Source organism: Protomyctophum parallelum (assembly GCF_964188405.1).
Source record: "Protomyctophum parallelum genome assembly, chromosome: 11".
Lineage (NCBI taxonomy): Eukaryota > Metazoa > Chordata > Actinopteri > Myctophiformes > Myctophidae > Protomyctophum > Protomyctophum parallelum.
This window is the reverse complement of record NC_139707.1, coordinates 50,650,520-50,667,541: the sequence shown is the minus strand read 5'-3', so window position 1 is coordinate 50,667,541 and position 17,022 is coordinate 50,650,520. Positions and strand designations below refer to the sequence as shown.

General features: G+C 42.0%; 1 protein-coding gene across 1 annotated transcript; it reads right to left on the bottom strand.

The window, feature by feature from the left end:
• Positions 1-1,357: 1,357 nt before the first annotated feature.
• med27 (mediator complex subunit 27) lies at positions 1,358-12,150 on the bottom strand. Its single transcript, XM_083777199.1, has 9 exons — positions 12,113-12,150; positions 9,593-9,804; positions 9,114-9,258; positions 7,989-8,119; positions 5,833-5,926; positions 3,091-3,198; positions 2,940-2,981; positions 2,703-2,780; positions 1,358-1,719 (listed from the first exon to the last, which is right to left on the bottom strand). Exons 2-9 carry the CDS (start codon positions 9,793-9,795, stop codon positions 1,585-1,587), a joined length of 936 nt encoding a protein of 311 aa, XP_083633325.1. The 5' UTR covers positions 9,796-9,804; positions 12,113-12,150; the 3' UTR covers positions 1,358-1,584.
• Between the last annotated feature and the right edge of the window lie 4,872 nt (positions 12,151-17,022).

The window sequence follows — 17,022 nt, the reverse complement described above, 5'->3', positions numbered from 1 at the left end:
GGGGGACAAGGGGAGAGCAACGGACTTGAACTCATGCTTCCTTCATGCCTGAGTGTCCAAGTTGCTCCTTTACACCTGACAGGGGGGAGTTTCCCTGGTTGGACGTAGCGCGTGGAAGGAACACGTTATTCCAACCAGTTCCTTTCCCCTCCATCAGAGACGAGTATTTAGTAACTTATCTATGGAAGCGTAAAGCTGCCCAAATTCAAATGAAATGTGAAAATACGGAAAAATCTATTGAAATCAGAGAAATGCTTTTTCATTTTCAGGTCATTATAAATATAAACGCAATTTTTGAGACAAAAATAAATCTAAAATGCAATAGCGTTCACATTTAATCTGCAGAGATGTGCTCATTTTAATTAAAAATTAAAATTAATAAATTAAAAAAATGGATAATTCAATTTTAAAAATTAAAAAAATGCCCTGGTAATTAGTGGACAATATGATCAGATCTAATGTTAAACTGAGTCGTATGTTTAACCCATTTAGACCTGAGGCAGATTCTACAAAATGTCTTCTAAATCCTAAAATGTTTCTGTAGCCTACCAGTGGTGATTCTCAACCTTTTTCATGTCAAGGACCTCCAACATTATCTGCATTGGGCCGTGGACCCCCATCTGAAAAGATGTTGTTCCGGGGAGAGTATATGGGAGCCTGATTTAATTCTGCAATCTTTATTTCCTGTGTTTGTTAGGATTAGTTAGTTATTTTTATTTTAGTTCTTTGTATTGTAGTGCCTTAATTATTTAGTTTTCTGTTAATTTATGTTTTGCTTTAGGTTTATAACCCTTTAAAACCTAATTTATAATGCCACAACTTTCCAGTTCATGGCTATGTAAGTGTATATTTGTACGTCTCTAAATGTTATGATGAATTGAACAAGGTGGACCCTCTTGTAAACAATTGTAATGCTTTATGGTGCCGTCCACTCACAGTTAACAGTCTTTGTATTGAGTTTGTGCTTGAAATGTACTGTAATTCTGCAAACTGTTAATAAATACTTACTTACTAAATTGTAAATTCTCCTTCCAGTGTAGAATGTGTGGACCCCATTCCTCAAAAAATGATATCACTGGCCTCCTTTATAACAAGCCTGAAAATCCATATTTCAGCATATATTTCCATATAATATATATATATATATATATTATAACCATATTTTATAACTTATAAGCATATTTTATTCCTTATAACCATATTTCAGCATATATTTCCTTATAACCACATTTTATTACTTTTAACCATATTTTATTCCTTATAACCATATTTTATTCCTTAACCATATTTCAGGAAAGGGAGAGGAAATGATCACTTCTCCCTAAAACTATTCAATCAAATAACATTCTTACCAGCCTGACATTCAAAACAAACTTTATTCATATAAAAAGAAAAGTGTGGAAAAAAAAGAAAAATAAAACTAAAACGGAGCTAAATGCAACAGTCATTTGGCAATTGGTTGGCTGTCCACTGTGGGCGGGCCTACACGCGGCAGGTCTCGCGGGATTGGTTGTCTCTCCGCTGTGGGCGTGTCTACATGCTGCAGGTCTCACAGGATTGGTTGTCTCTCCGATGTGGGCGTGTCTACATGCGGCAGGTCTCGTGGAAGGCCTCCAGGGTCCTAAAGTCCCTCCATGTGGGAGGCAGTCCGTCCTGAAGGAAACGCCCACATCGCTGACACGAGCTCTGGAACAGCTTGATGTACGACCTCAGCCACGTCTAGGAGACGCACGCGCACACACACACAGGCACACACACACACACACACACACACACACACACACACACACACACACACGCACACACACGCACACACAGAGAGAGAGAGAAAGAGAAAATTCACAGATCATGGATACATAATATTGCAGGAGTTACAAGCTCATTGTCATTGATAACAGTATTGATGACGAGAGATGAAACCCGATACCCCAACAAACTCTATAACAATGTATCCAGCACCCGGTTTCGATAAGCTTTGGGCTTATCCAGTACCCGGTATCAATAAGCTTTGGGCATATCGAGTACCCGGTATCGATAAGCTTTGGGCTTATCCAGTACCCGGCATCAATAAGCTTTGGGCTTATCGAGTACCCGGTATCAATAAGCTTTGGGCATATCGAGTACCCGGTATCAATAAGCTTTGGGCTTATCGAGTACCCGGTATCAATAAGCTTTGGGCTTATCGAGTACCCAGTATCAATAAGCTTTGGGTTTATCCAGTACCCGGTATCAATAAGCTTTGGGCTTATCGAGTACCCGGTATCAATAAGCTTTGGGCATATCGAGTACCCGGTATCAATAAGCTTTGGGCTTATCGAGTACCCGGTATCAATAAGCTTTGGGCTTATCGAGTACCCGGTATCAATAAGCTTTGGGCTTATCCAGTACCCGGTATCAATAAGCTAAGCTTATTGAGTACCCGGTATCAATTTGTCAAAACTTGTGTCACCTTCATGTAGTTTCTGATGGTGGTCAGACTCAAAGTCACAATACATAACAAATATATACTGCTTCTGTTCAGAAGTTGTTCCTCGCGTCTTTACAAAATAACAGAAAAAAGTGTCCTCGCCCTCGATAGAAGCCTGGCTATTGGTAACTGATCAACAGTATTGATAAGTGATCAACAGTGGTAACAGTATTGACAAGTGATCATCAGTATTGATAACAGTATTGATAAGTGATCATCAGTATTGATAGCCCACCATGAAGGATCGGACCACCACGTCAGGCATCTGAGGCAGCTGGTAGTGCAGGAGAGCAGTGGTGGCGTGGTCCGTTACCTAACAAACAACATAAACACATGATCTGTTACCTAGCAACCAGAAACACATGGTCTGTTACCTAGCAACAACATAAACACATGGTCTGTTACCTAGCAACCAGAAACACATGGTCTGTTACCTAGCAACATTAACAACAGTGGTGGCATGGTCTGTTACCTTCTGGAACACCTGGTGTTGAGATTTGGACCAGATGTCAAGCTGAGAGAGAGAGAGAGAGAGACCCGTTACCATGGAGATCAATGCTATGGTGACAGACAGTTAGACAGACAGGACGGACAGGACAACAGACAGACAGACAGACAGGTACCTTGCCGTCATCAGAGTAAACCGTCTCGTTGTATCCTCGGACGATGGTTCTGTCGATGAACAACGACCTCATCACGACGATGGCCTTCAGCACCTTCCCCAAAGTCACCTGGAACACAGACAGCGTTGTATGACACTTCACACAGCAGTGGTATTCAACTGGCGGCCCGCGGGCCGCAGGCCGAGCCCCCTTGTGGGATGTCAGGAGAACTTGACAGTTTTCTGACTAGTTTTCATCGTCTCATTCTTCCTCAGACTCCATGTCGTGCAGCATTGTTTCCTCAGATCATCGGAGAGCAGCGCTGTAGTTATCAGCGAGTCACACACAGAGTCTCAGAAACCACGTTATTTTGTTTGTTTCAATCCCCGCGTTTTGTTGTGCAGCTCCAATTAGCTCAGAACATTAGCCGCGGTTGTGAGGCACTCCGCGCTGCGGCGGTCATCGCAAAGTCCGGGTTAACGCGTCTAGCGCTGCAGCCTTTCAGGGCGTGGGAGGCACTCCCATTGGCTTAGGCCGGCGGCGTTTCAGAGTATACGGGTTCAGACTCGGTGCGGCCAATCAGGACTAGGTCCTCAAAGCCAACACGAGAGACAATAGGCCAAGCTTCAGCTGGAAAAAAAACTGTTGCTTCTCGACTCGAGGACATAAAGAACCAGGATGGAAAGTCAAACTGAGTCTGCCTTATTTTACTGTGGCTGAACTAACCACAAAGCCTCTAGTAATCACTTATTTTACTGTGGCTGAACTAACCACAAAGCTGCTAGTAATCTGTTTTTAGTCTTTAAACTAGATGGGCTACACTTGGGGCTTGAGTCACATGGTGGCTTTTAGATTGTTTTTGTTTGTTTGTTTGTTTGTTTGACGCTAGATGGCGCTCTTGGCTAACCTGCTAGGGTCGCACTGCAGATCGTTGGAGATGAGACGTTCGTTGAGCGTTTGTGAAGAAAAGAAAAGTAATGTGTTTGAAAAACCGTGAATGTGATCAGTAGGTAAGAGGCCACACCCCAAAACTGGAATGATTCAGTAGGCACGTATATGCACGCACATGCGCGCGCACACACACACACACACACACACACACACACACACACACACACACACACACGCACACAGCCACAGTAAAAGAAGGCAGATTTATTATCCCGACTCGGCCAGCAGGTGGCGCTAGTGATTGAGCAGGTGATTGTGTAGAAGGTGTGTTCATCCAGGGGTTGGTCTCTGTGTCAAACACTCTGATGGTGTTGTAGTGCTGACCCCCACAGCCCCCAAATACAAACATCTTTGTCCTTGTCCCAATGATAGTAGCAGAGTGACTGTCTGAAGCAGGAGGTGGAAGTCCTCTGGTGTTGATTAAAGACCAGACCATTGTGGTGGAGTCCAACTTGTAGATGTCATTAGTGAGTCCAGTCTGGGCCAATCCTCCGTGGATAAACATGACCTTCCCCAACACACAGGCTGAGTGGTTCCACCTCCCCTCTGGAACGGTCCCAGAAACCTGTGGTTTGAACCATCTGTGGGCGTCGACATCAAAGGCATAAAGCACGTTGCAGCGACCTTGGTTAGTCCACCCTCCCCAGAGGTAGACAGTGTCTCCAATCAGCACAGCTGTGTGACCGTAGCGCCTGGAGGGAACCTCAAGGTGAGGTTCTCCTGTTCCAGGGGTCCCTGGGGTCAACTTCCTCCAACATAAAGACGCTGTGTTGAAGACGTGTACTTCAATGTGATCTCGTCTCCTCTGGTTTCCGTCTCCTCCAAAGCAGTAGATCTCGTGTCCGACCACCACAGCAGCAGCGTGGTCCTTCCTATGTTCTCCTTCCAGATGTATCGTCCAGTGAAACATTTCACACAGCAGCTCCACCGCCAATGAGTGTTGACAACTAACTTACAGACTAACTTGTTAGGATGAAGGCAGCTCAGGTTTCCTTGTTGCAAATCACTAACTGATGTTTAGTGCATCGCACTGTTATTTATAAATAACAATGATATGGTTGTGATGTCAATCCTTGATTACATCATATTGTAGGATAGCTAATGATTTGACACAATCCGATTGGCCAAATTGGCAATCAGATTGGCAATCTGAAAAAATAATGTTATCCATTAGTTTGATATGTGTTACGACGTAATACGACGTCATTCCTCCATATTTGGGCATATGCAGAAATAAACACAGAGATAAACACCCGGAAACCGGACTCTTTGTGAGGAAGTGGACTGGCATGAATTAGCGTATTCTGAACGGGAACCTATTTTGGTGTTCATGTTATCATGTTATGCTTTAACTATTGAAAAATAGCAGATTTACAAGCTCATAGCGCGCCACCGAGTGGCGTGCTAAGAGCTTGTAGGTCTGCTATTTTTGAAAAATCGAAGAACGACTGACATTTTTATAATCTGATCTCAGGTCAGAATGGGTTAATCAGACCAGTGTGTGTCCAGTGGAAACCTCGTATGAATCTGATCTCAGGTCAGAATGGGTTAGAAGCGTCTCAAAGCTGAAAGTGAGGAAGGGACCTGCATGGAGGGCTTGACCAGTGTATGGAACAGGGTTGTTTTTGGCACAACATTTTGATTTTAGTTTTAGTCTCTTGATAGTTTTCGTTTAGTTTTAGTCACATTTTAGTCACCTGGAATGTTTTAGTGTGCGTGTGTGTACAGTATGTGTGTGTGTGTGGATGCATGTGCTTGCGTGTGTGTCCAGTATGTGTGTGCATGCGTGTGTGCATGTGTGTGTGTGCGTACCAGCAGTACAGCGGAGGTTCCGTTGGGTCTGAACAGCTGGATGGTCATGTCTGGAAACATCCTTCCTATACGAGAGATGACATCATCCACATACCTACACACACACACACACACACAGACACACACACACACACACTTAGCAGATTCCTAGAAATTACATCAAACTTGTCAAAGTGATGATTTGAATATAGTGTTGCACAATTATCGAAAGATATATCGCAATCTAGATTCATTCACCTATGATCTAGATTCAGGGCAGTTGTTTTACAGACGTGTAAAAGGGGGCAGTTGTTTTACAGACGTGTAAAAGGGGGCAGTTGTTTTACAGACGGGTAAAAGGGCAGTTGTTTTACAGACGGGTAAAAGGGCAGTTGTTTTACAGACGGGTAAAAGGGGGCAGTTGTTTTACAGACGGGTAAAAGGACAGTTGTTTTACAGACGGGTAAAAGGGCAGTTGTTTTACAGACGGGTAAAAGGGGGCAGTTGTTTTACAGACGGGTAAAAGGGCAGTTGTTTTACAGACGGGTAAAAGGGCAGTTGTTTTACAGACGGGTAAAAGGGCAGTTGTTTTACAGACGGGTAAAAGGGCAGTTGTTTTACAGACGGGTAAAAGGGCAGTTGTTTTACAGACGGGTAAAAGGGCAGTTGTTTTACAGACGGGTAAAAGGGCAGTTGTTTTACAGACGGGTAAAAGGGACAGTTGTTTTACAGACGGGTAAAAGGGCAGTTGTTTTACAGACGGGTAAAAGGGCAGTTGTTTTACAGACGGGTAAAAGGGCAGGGGCTGAATCCCCCTTTGACATCTATGTGTGCACATCCCTGGAATGCCAGGTTGTCCGATACTGTTGTCAATTCATGATACTTTCTCATCCCCTAATTTTTATACTTACAATGTCAATGATGTGTAAGAAGAGTCATTCATTAAATACAGTAAGTATATAATGCTACACAATGGAAAAATGTATGGATTTCACGACGCTGTGATCGGTATCGGCAATATCGGTATCGGCTGAGTACTGGAATGGACTCACTGAGTACCGGAATGGACTCACTGAGTACTGGAATGGACTCACTGAGTACTGGAATGGACTCACTGAGTTTTGATTGATTGATTGAAATATGAATTAACAGTTTGTAGAATTACAGTATACATTTCAAGCACAAACTCAATACAAATACTGTTAACTGTGAGTGGACGACCCAATTAAGCATTACACTTGTTTACAACAGGGTCCACATTGTTCAATTCATCAAAACATTTAGAGACATACAAATAGACACTTCTATGTAGTTAAAGAACAGAACAGGAATTCATCATATAGGAAGCAAATAGGGAAAAAGATACATATACAGTGAGGGGAAAGGGGGGATTCAGAGTACTGGACTGGACTCACTGAGTACTGGAATGGACTCACTGAGTACTGGAATGGACTCACTGAGTACTGGAATGGACTCACTGAGTACTGGAATGGACTCACTGAGTACTGGAATGGACTCACTGAGTACTGGAATGGACTCACTGAGTACTGGAATGGACTCACTGAGTACTGGAATGGACTTACTGAGTACTGGAATGGACTCACTGAGTACTGGAATGGACTTACTGAGTACTGGAATGGACTCACTGAGTACTGGAATGGACTCACTGAGTACTGGAATGGACTCACTGAGTACTGGAATGGACTCACTGAGTACTGGAATGGACTCACTGAGTACTGGAATGGACTCACTGAGTACTGGAATGGACTCACCGAGTACTGGAATGGACTCACCGAGTACTGGAATGGACTCACCGAGTACTGGAATGGACTCACCGAGTACTGGAATGGACTTACCGAGTACTAGAATGGACTCTTACTGAGTACTGGAATGGACTCACCGAGTACTGGAATGGACTCACCGAGTACTGGAATGGACTCACCGAGTACTGGAATGGACTCACCGAGTACTGGAATGGACTCACCGAGTACTGGAATGGACTTACCGAGTACTGGAATGGACTCTTACTGAGTACTGGAATGGACTCACTGAGTACTGGAATGGACTCACTGAGTACTGGAATGGACTCTTACTGAGTACTGGAATGGACTCACTGAGTACTGGAATGGACTCACTGAGTACTGGAATGGACTTACTGAGTACTGGAATGGACTTACTGGGGCGGCAGGACCAAAGTGCTGGGCTGGACTTTGGGACGTCTCTTGGCCGACGCTCCCATCTGATTGGCCGACCGCTTGAGTGACTGCTGGTTCAGCAGGCTGGAGGCGAGGCCCGCGTGGTACTGGAGCTGTCAATCATCATAACGTAATGATTAGAACAAACTTGAGCTGTCAATCATCATGACGTCATGATTAGAACAAACTGGAGCTGTCAATCATCATGACGTAATGATTAGAAACAAACTGGAGCTGTCAATCATCATGACGTAATGATTAGAACAAACTGGAGCCGTCAATCATCGTCACATAATGATTATAGACCTGTCACTCATCATTATGTATTCATACAAATACTATAGAGCGTCGCAATTTTTCGGGCCAAACTAAGAATTAGAAAGTGGAAAAAAAACGGCAGGTTACAACACTTGTTTTGTTGTTTTTCTTCTTTGTAATCATTTGTTTGGTCCAAAATATTGTGTGTGTCATGATTTGTCACGACAAGAGTTGGCTTCGTACGACGCTTAAAAGGTCTTTAAATAAATATGTTTTGAAATGCCTATGGGGAAAATGCATTGTGATTCATTTCCTGGGCCTGGCGTCGTCATGAAAGGGGGCGGGACTGCTACGCTCTATAGAGCGTCGCAGTCCTTCCCCTTTCAGAACGACGAGTGGCCCAGGAAATGAAATGCAATGCATTTCTCCCATAGGATTTTCTTTAAGTATTTATTTAAAGACGGTTACGCCGCGGACAAAGCCAACTCGGATTGTGACAAATCATGACAATGAACACAATATTTTGGGCCGATCAAATCATTAGAAAGAAGAAAATAAAGGCAGGAGACAACACTATTTGTTTTGTTTTCTTCTTATAAATTATTTGATCGGCCCAAAACATTGTGTTCATTGTCATGATTCGTCACAATCCGAGTTGGCTTTGTCCGCGGCGTAACCGTCTTTAAATAAATACTTAAAGAAAATCCTATGGGAGAAATGCATTGCATTTCATTTCCTGGGCCACTCGTCGTTCTGAAAGGGGGCGGGACTGCAACACTATAGAGGGGTGTGTGTAGGGCTGCAGTACCTTGTTCGACCACTAGAGGGGTGTGTGGGGGGGTGCAGTACCTTGTTGGACCACTTGTAGGCCTGCAGCAGCTGGCTGTACAGAGGGGTCTTGTCCTGGACCGGGTCCAGGCTGAGCAGACCAGAGTTATGGAGAGGATGAGACTCTGATGGCCGTCCGACCAGACCGCTGAGACGGTCCAGCTCACTGCAGGGAGCGCACGCACACACACACACGCACACACACACACACACACACAGAGCGCACGCACACAGAGAGCGCACACACACACACACACACACACACACACACACACACACACACACACACACACACACACACACACACACAATGTTTCTGTTCGAATTTAGACAGGGAACTACACTTATGCACTTATTTTAACCAAAGAAAATCACTTACATATTATTGTACCAGGACAACTAATACATATTTCCGTACCTGCAGGTTGTCTACAGTATCTATAGCTTACTTCAGGTCTCTATTGACAGCCTGCAGGTTGTCTACAGTATCTATAGCTTACTTCAGGTCTCTGTTGACAGCCTGCAGGTGCTCCTGGAACTCGGTGATGAAGAGCTTCTCTCGTCCCTCCAGCGTCTCCTGGTTCCTCATGCCGTCCTTCAGCGAGTGGAACACCCGGCTGACGGAGCACCTCAGAGCCTGGATGGAGCTGATGGCCGCCGAGAAGGCGTCCAGGTTCACCCCAACATTCACCACGTCGGACATCTTTACGCTCTGTAAACAACAACAACAACAACACATTCACCACGTCGGACATCTTTACGCTCTGTAAACAACACATTCACCACGTCAGACATTTTGTAAACGATGTTCAATCTATAGACAAGAACATTGCATAGCCTAAAACAGGGCTGGGCAACTTTGACGATGGCGAGGGCCACTATAGTTCCACACTCACTCCAGAGGGCCACTATAGTTCCACTCACTCCAGAGGGCCACTATAGTTCCAAACTCACTCCAGAGGGCCACTATAGTTCCACACTCACTCCAGAGGGCCACTATAGTTCCACACTCACTCCAGAGGGCCATTATAGTTCCACACTCACTCCAGAGGGCCACTATAGTTACACGCTCACTCCAGAGGGCCACTATAGTTCCACACTCACTCCACAGGGCCACTATAGTTCCACACTCACTCCAGAGGGCCACTATAGTTCCACACTCACTCCAGAGGGCCACTATAGTTCCACACTCACTCCAGAGGGCTACTATTTCCACACTCACTCCACAGGGCCACTATAGTTCCACACTCACTCCAGAGGGCCACTATAGTTCCACACTCACTCCAGAGCGCCACTATAGTTCCACACTCACTCCAGAGGGCCACTATAGTTCCACACTCACTCCAGAGGGCCACATTGCATTTTACTATCGTAGCAAAAAATTGACGACCTACAAGCTCAAAACCCGTTGCAGTGCGACATGATTTGAGCTTGTAGATCGGGTATTCTTGCTATATTTAATTGAAATCCTGAAATATGTTTTGCTATTTGTTAAACAACACATTCACCACGTCAGACATCTTTGTTGTTCTGTAAACAACATTTCATAGCCTAAATTAAGAGCGCCCCTCACTTCACACAGGTGTGATTTATTCTGTTTAGCTACTACGGATGGATATTAGCATCCTTGCTGTCCCATTCAGATGAACGTATAGAATACCCTAGAGCAGTGGTTCCCAAAGTGGGGTCCGGGGACCGCCAGGGGTCCTTGAGGGAGTTCCAGGGTGTCCCCAGCTAAATCATAGTTAAGAAACAAATGGACCCTTATGGGGTCTGTAACTCTGAGTGTACAAATGGAACCGTTGGGTATTTATTTTACAATAATAATAATATCTCAAACTTATATAGCGCTTTTCTGAGTATTTTATTTATTTATTTATTTGACAGGGACAAAGCTCATTAATCAACATGTCAGTTTTCACATCAATGTAAATGGGCCAGAGTTAGCCGAAGCTAAATTTCATCTGTAGTCCCTGGGCAGGCTCTTAAAAAATGAATGAATGATAAAAAGAAGGACAAAGTGTAGTGTGCCTGCACACAACACCATGCGTTGATGCCATGTGTGCATATGTGCAAGCACCCAACACTACGTCCATACAAAAACACAATACAATACAGATAAAAGAAAGACAAAGTGTAGTGTGCCTGCACACAACACCATGCTTTGATGCCATGTGTGCATATGTACCCAAAGACGCTTTACATGGGGGGGCTTTACAGAGGTAACAACAAATAAAAATAGTATTGGGGGTCCCAGAGATATAAATGCCATTAAATGGGGGTCTGTATAGACTAATGCATGTCAAACTGGGGGTCCATGAAATTAAACGGGTTGAGAATCACTGCTAGAGCTGTAGTAAACATCTTCTCTCATGGGGGTCCCTGGAATATATTTTAAAATTAACAGATTTACAGTTAAACTATGATGAATTGAACAAGGTTTGTATTGAGTTGTGCTTGAAATGTACTGTAATTCTGCAAACTGTTAATACTTCAATCAATCAATCCAACCAACCAAAGTAGTACAGGTCAATACAAAACAAACAGCACTAGTATAAACGTTTGGTACACAGAACGTGACGATAATTAGGATTTAAAAACAGCACTAGTATAAACGTTTGGTACACAGAACGTGACGATAATTAGGCTTTAAAAACAGCACTAGTATAAACGTTTGGTACACAGAACGTGACGATAATTAGGCTTTAAAAACAGCACTAGTATAAACGTTTGGTACACAGAACGTGACGATAATTAGGATTTAAAACAGCACTATAGTTTAAACGATTGGTACACAGAACGTGACGATAATTAGGCTTTAAAAACAGCACTAGTTTAAACGTTTGGTACAAAGAACGTGACGATAATTAGGATTTAAAACAGCACTATAGTTTAAACGTTTGGTACAAAGAACGTGACGATAATTAGGCTTTAAAAATAGCACTATTTTAAACGTTTGGTACACAGAACGTGACGATAATAGAGAGACGAAATGAAGAGAAGCTGAAAAACGCCGTTACCTTTTCACAACACGATGTCGCTCACTGACGACGTCACCTTGTTGTCGTTCAATGATGACGTTCCATTGTTGTCGCTCATTCATGACGTCATGGGGAGCAGTGTTGCCAGGTCTAAGAAAACAAGTCAAAAGAAGCGAATAATAACAATAGCAATAATAACAATAACAATAACAATAACAATAACAATAACAATAACAATAACATTAACAATAACAATAACACTAATAATAACAATAACATTAATAATAATAATAATAATAATAACAATAATAATAATAATAATAATAATAACAATAACAATAACAATAACAATAATAATAATACTAATAATATAGCACCATTCGTGATCTTTCATGCAGTGCAAATTGCTTTACATCACAATAAAGAAAAAGCAATAAAACGTCAAAACAAATACATGAATAACATTTCTTTCTTCAAATGGGCCACTATATTTCACTATTTTTTTTTTCTTTCTTTCTATTTTTGAACACCATAAAGTCACAATAAATGTAAGAATACAAAATAGCCTATCAAAGACAAATCCAACTGTCTCATTAACAAATTACAATATAGGACAAAATTATAAATGTGTTGTGTAAGCTGTGTAAGCTATAATTATTGCCGTTTGATATCAACACAGAAGTATAAAAAAATAGCCAAAGCTTGTAGATTATTGCTATTTTTGTCCTTTTTAAATTGGAATCCTGAAAAGTAGCATTTATATTCATGTTCAAATGCATTTAGCATTTTGTTAACTTTAAGAACTTGTAAATTCAAATACATTGGACATTAAAAAAAGACTGTAAGAATGTAAATTATGTACCAGGCATAAAACTACGAAATAGCCTATAGACTGAAGTATGACATCAAACGTGTGCATGTTTGGAATTGTAACAGCAGAAATCAATAATAGGTAGGTCTGGCTCCAAAACTGTGGAATGCACTTCCCATTGCAGTCAGAACTGCAGCATCACTCCCAGTCTTCCGCCGTAGTCTGAAAACCCACCTTTTCAGACTCCATCATGGCCCATAGCACTTACCCCACCCCCTTAGATAGCATTTCTGTAGACTTAGATAGCATTTGATACAGACTTATAGCATGTTATGTAGACAGCATTATAATTGCATTGTATATAGTCATAGCACGCCGCGGCCATAGTAGGCCTACATATGTATAGCATAGTTGTATATGTATAGTTTCATTATATAGATATTCCACTGTTACTTTCTTAGCTTACGCATGTTTCATGATAAATGCTTTTGATGTAGCCTATTCCCATGCTTTTTGTTCTTGCTTAATGTAAGTCGCTCTGGATTAAGAGCTTCTGCTAAATGCCTAAATTGTAAAATTGTTCCCGATATCAACCTGCATCAGGTGAAGGTAAGGGCCGCATGTGGCCCCCGGGGGCCCCGGGCACTGTAAGGCTAGTTGAAAATAGCCGGGGGTGGGGGGGGGGGGGGGTCAGGGATTTCATCACAGGCTTTTGTGAACACCCTGGGCAGGTTAAGTTTAAAGTTTCTCAATGCAGTATTTATAGATATTTATGAACTGTATCAGACCATCCTATTCAAACACATTAAGGAATTTTAATACTTTTTAATACCTTTTAAAAAAAATCAATAATTCAATGAATTAAATTCAACCCAGGTCCTATGCCACCAAAATGTGGAACGCCCTACCAACAGTCATTAAGACATGTGAATCCCTTGACTCCTTCAAAACCGCTCTCAAAGGGCACCTACGGACGGCTGCAATTAGAAACTGGCCTCTGTAAAATCTGAATCCCCCCCACTGTATATGTATCCTTTCCCTTTGTACCTCCTTTATGATGAATTCCTGTTCTGTTCTTTAACTATATAGAAGTGTCTATTTGTACGTCTCTAAATGTGTTGATGAATTGAACATGGTGGACCCTGTTGTAAACAAGTGTAATGCTTAATTGGGTCGTCCACTCACAGTTAACAGTCTTTGTATTGAGTTTGTGCTTGAAATGTATTGTAATTCTACAAACTGTTAATAAATATTTCAATCAATCAATGAGGAAGATATATATTTTTTTTTAAGTTTCATTCAACAGAATATAAGTAGCGCATCTGAGCTTTACTGTACGACTGTCCTGCAGCCCCCCCCTGCTGGCCGATCTGGTGAACGCAGGCTGGAAAGATCAGAGAGGAGACCCTGGTCTACAATAAATGTTTATTATTAACAAGACATAATATGTTATAGTTTACTGTCTATACATTACAAAGACATGTATATTTATAGTACATTACAAACACAGGACAACTGTACAGTAGGCCTACATTACAAAGGGACGCAATAGGCCTACATGTTGCGTTCTGAACAATAATGGAATGTTGTTTCTTTGCTTTTCCCAAACTAGATGCAAGCATGAATTTAAACTCACATGTTGTTCTGTACAGTTACAGTATACAAGCATGAATTTAAACTCACATGTTGTTCCGTACAGTTAAAGTATACAAGCATGAATTTAAACTCACAAATTGTTGTTCCGTACAGTTACAGTATACAAGCATGAATTTAAACTCACATGTTGTTCCGTACAGTTACAGTATAAAAGCATGAATTCTTAGGCCTACAATGCTTTAACCCATTCTGAGCCGGAACCCCTTCTGGTGCTAGCATTGTTATGCTTTAGCTATTGAAAAATAGCAGATATACAAGCTCATAGCACGCCACCGAGTGGCGTGCTATGAGCTTGTATATCTGCTATTTTTGAAAAATCGAAGAACGACTGACATAGACACATAGCTTTTTCAGAAAACTGTCAGGATGTAGAAAACATTTTTAGAATCTGATCTCAGGTCAAAATGGGTTAAAAAGATGCATTAACATTCCACTGGAAGTAACAGGTATTATAATTATGCTGCCACTGTAACTGTTGGAAGGAAATCTGCTCGTCTGAATATATAAATCTGTTGAAATGGTGATCATTCCTTCTCAGCATTTTTTACTGTAAACAGTAAACAATGTAAGCAGAACTTGTAACCAGTTGATTTTGACAGCAAATGTTGAGCTACATTTCCCGCTTGCTAACCCAAGCGGGAGAGCCTGGTTCAAATCCCCGGGTGTTACACGAATATTCTGCAATCTACAGGCTCATAACTTGTACGTAATTGTATATTTTCGGCGAAGACGTTCAACTGTAGGGAGACAAAAGTAGTCCACCTAGTAGAGGCCCCTGGGGTACTCCTGTCAGTGAAGTACAGTATATTAAATCATTCATAAATCAGTGCTATTGAACACCCTTTATACGTCTGTGTGTGTTTATAAATCAATCTTTTTTTAATACTTTTCAATGAAAAGTAGTAAAAAGCTATACCTCCCAACTCCATTGGACCCTCAAACTGTCAGTCAAAGCCCCTAACTCCACCTCATTCTAATCAGGCCTATCTCCACATCAATGGTCAAAAACCAACCAACTCCATTTGAGCTGTATTTGGGTAAAGTGATGATAATAAAACATCATGACATTTCATGTCATTTGAAAGCAGGGAATCATAGCTTCAAATTGACATATTGGTTGTTCAGTTTGACCCACCAGTTTTGGAGATATGGCTTATAGAGTAATGTCTTGCAGAGAAACAGGGAGTTGAGAAAACAGGCTTGAAAAGGTTCACTTCTGTGGTCTCTAACATTACACCTAGCTACATGTTTAAGCATTTATTTCATATTGACATGTCTTCTGTGGTCTCTAACATTACACCTAGCTACATTTTAAGCATTTATTTCATATTTACATGTCTTCTGTGGACTCTAACATTACACCTAGCTACATGTTTACGCATTTATTTCATATTTACATGTCGATTTCAGCTCCGATATTTATTTCAGACATGCTCTAGTATGTGAAGAGTCTGTTTGTGATATTAACTCATTTTGGATTAAAAATACAAAAAAGTTTTTCTCCTCTCCTGAACAGTTGGTCTTGCCGCTATGACTGTCTCTGTGTCAAAAAGAGTCACGTATTATAACTATAACAATAATATAATATAATAATAATAATAATATAAGAACACGTTCAAGTATCACCACCGCTGGAGAACCACAGACAGCACTAACGTAGTAACCCCCCCTTCCCCCATCCTGGCCGTGACCTTTTGACCCCGGCTGCCGCGCTACGTTACGCCCTGTGCGTAGCGTACGATCTCACTCAGGTCGTATCCCGTCGTGTGGGTGTGTGTGTGTGTGTAAAGAAAGAAAGAAAGGTAAACTATGTTTACCCAGGGTAACTGGACTAAGGAAAGGAAAGGTACTATGTTTACCCAGGGTAACTGGACTAAGGAAAGGAAAGGTACTATGTTTACCCAGGGTATCTGGACTAAGGAAAGGAAAGGTACTATGTTTACCCAGGGTAACTGGACTAAGGAAAGGAAAGGTACTATGTTTACCCAGGGTAACTGGACTAAGGAAAGGAAAGGTACTATGTTTACCCAGGGTAACTGGACTAAGGAAAGGAAAGGTACTATGTTTACCCAGGGTAACTGGACTAAGGAAAGGAAAGGTACTATGTTTACCCAGGGTAACTGGACTAAGGAAAGGAAAGGTACTATGTTTACCCAGGGTAACTGGACTAAGGAAAGGAAAGGTACTATGTTTACCCAGGGTAACTGGACTAAGGAAAGGAAAGGTACTATGTTTACCCAGGGTAACTGGACTAAGCTCAAGAACTTGTTTACAGCCAGGCCCTGCTCATAGAACATTTCATGGTAGGGGTTCAATGCCTTGCTCAAAGGGCACTTCAGCGGTGGTCATCTTAACGTGCCGGTCCGGGGATACGAACTAGCGACCTTCCGATATCAAGACCGCTCCGCAAACCGTTCGGCCACCGATGCCCCACAAGTGAAGCAGTTGTTTTCAAAACATTATTTATTCACTATTCGTGTGT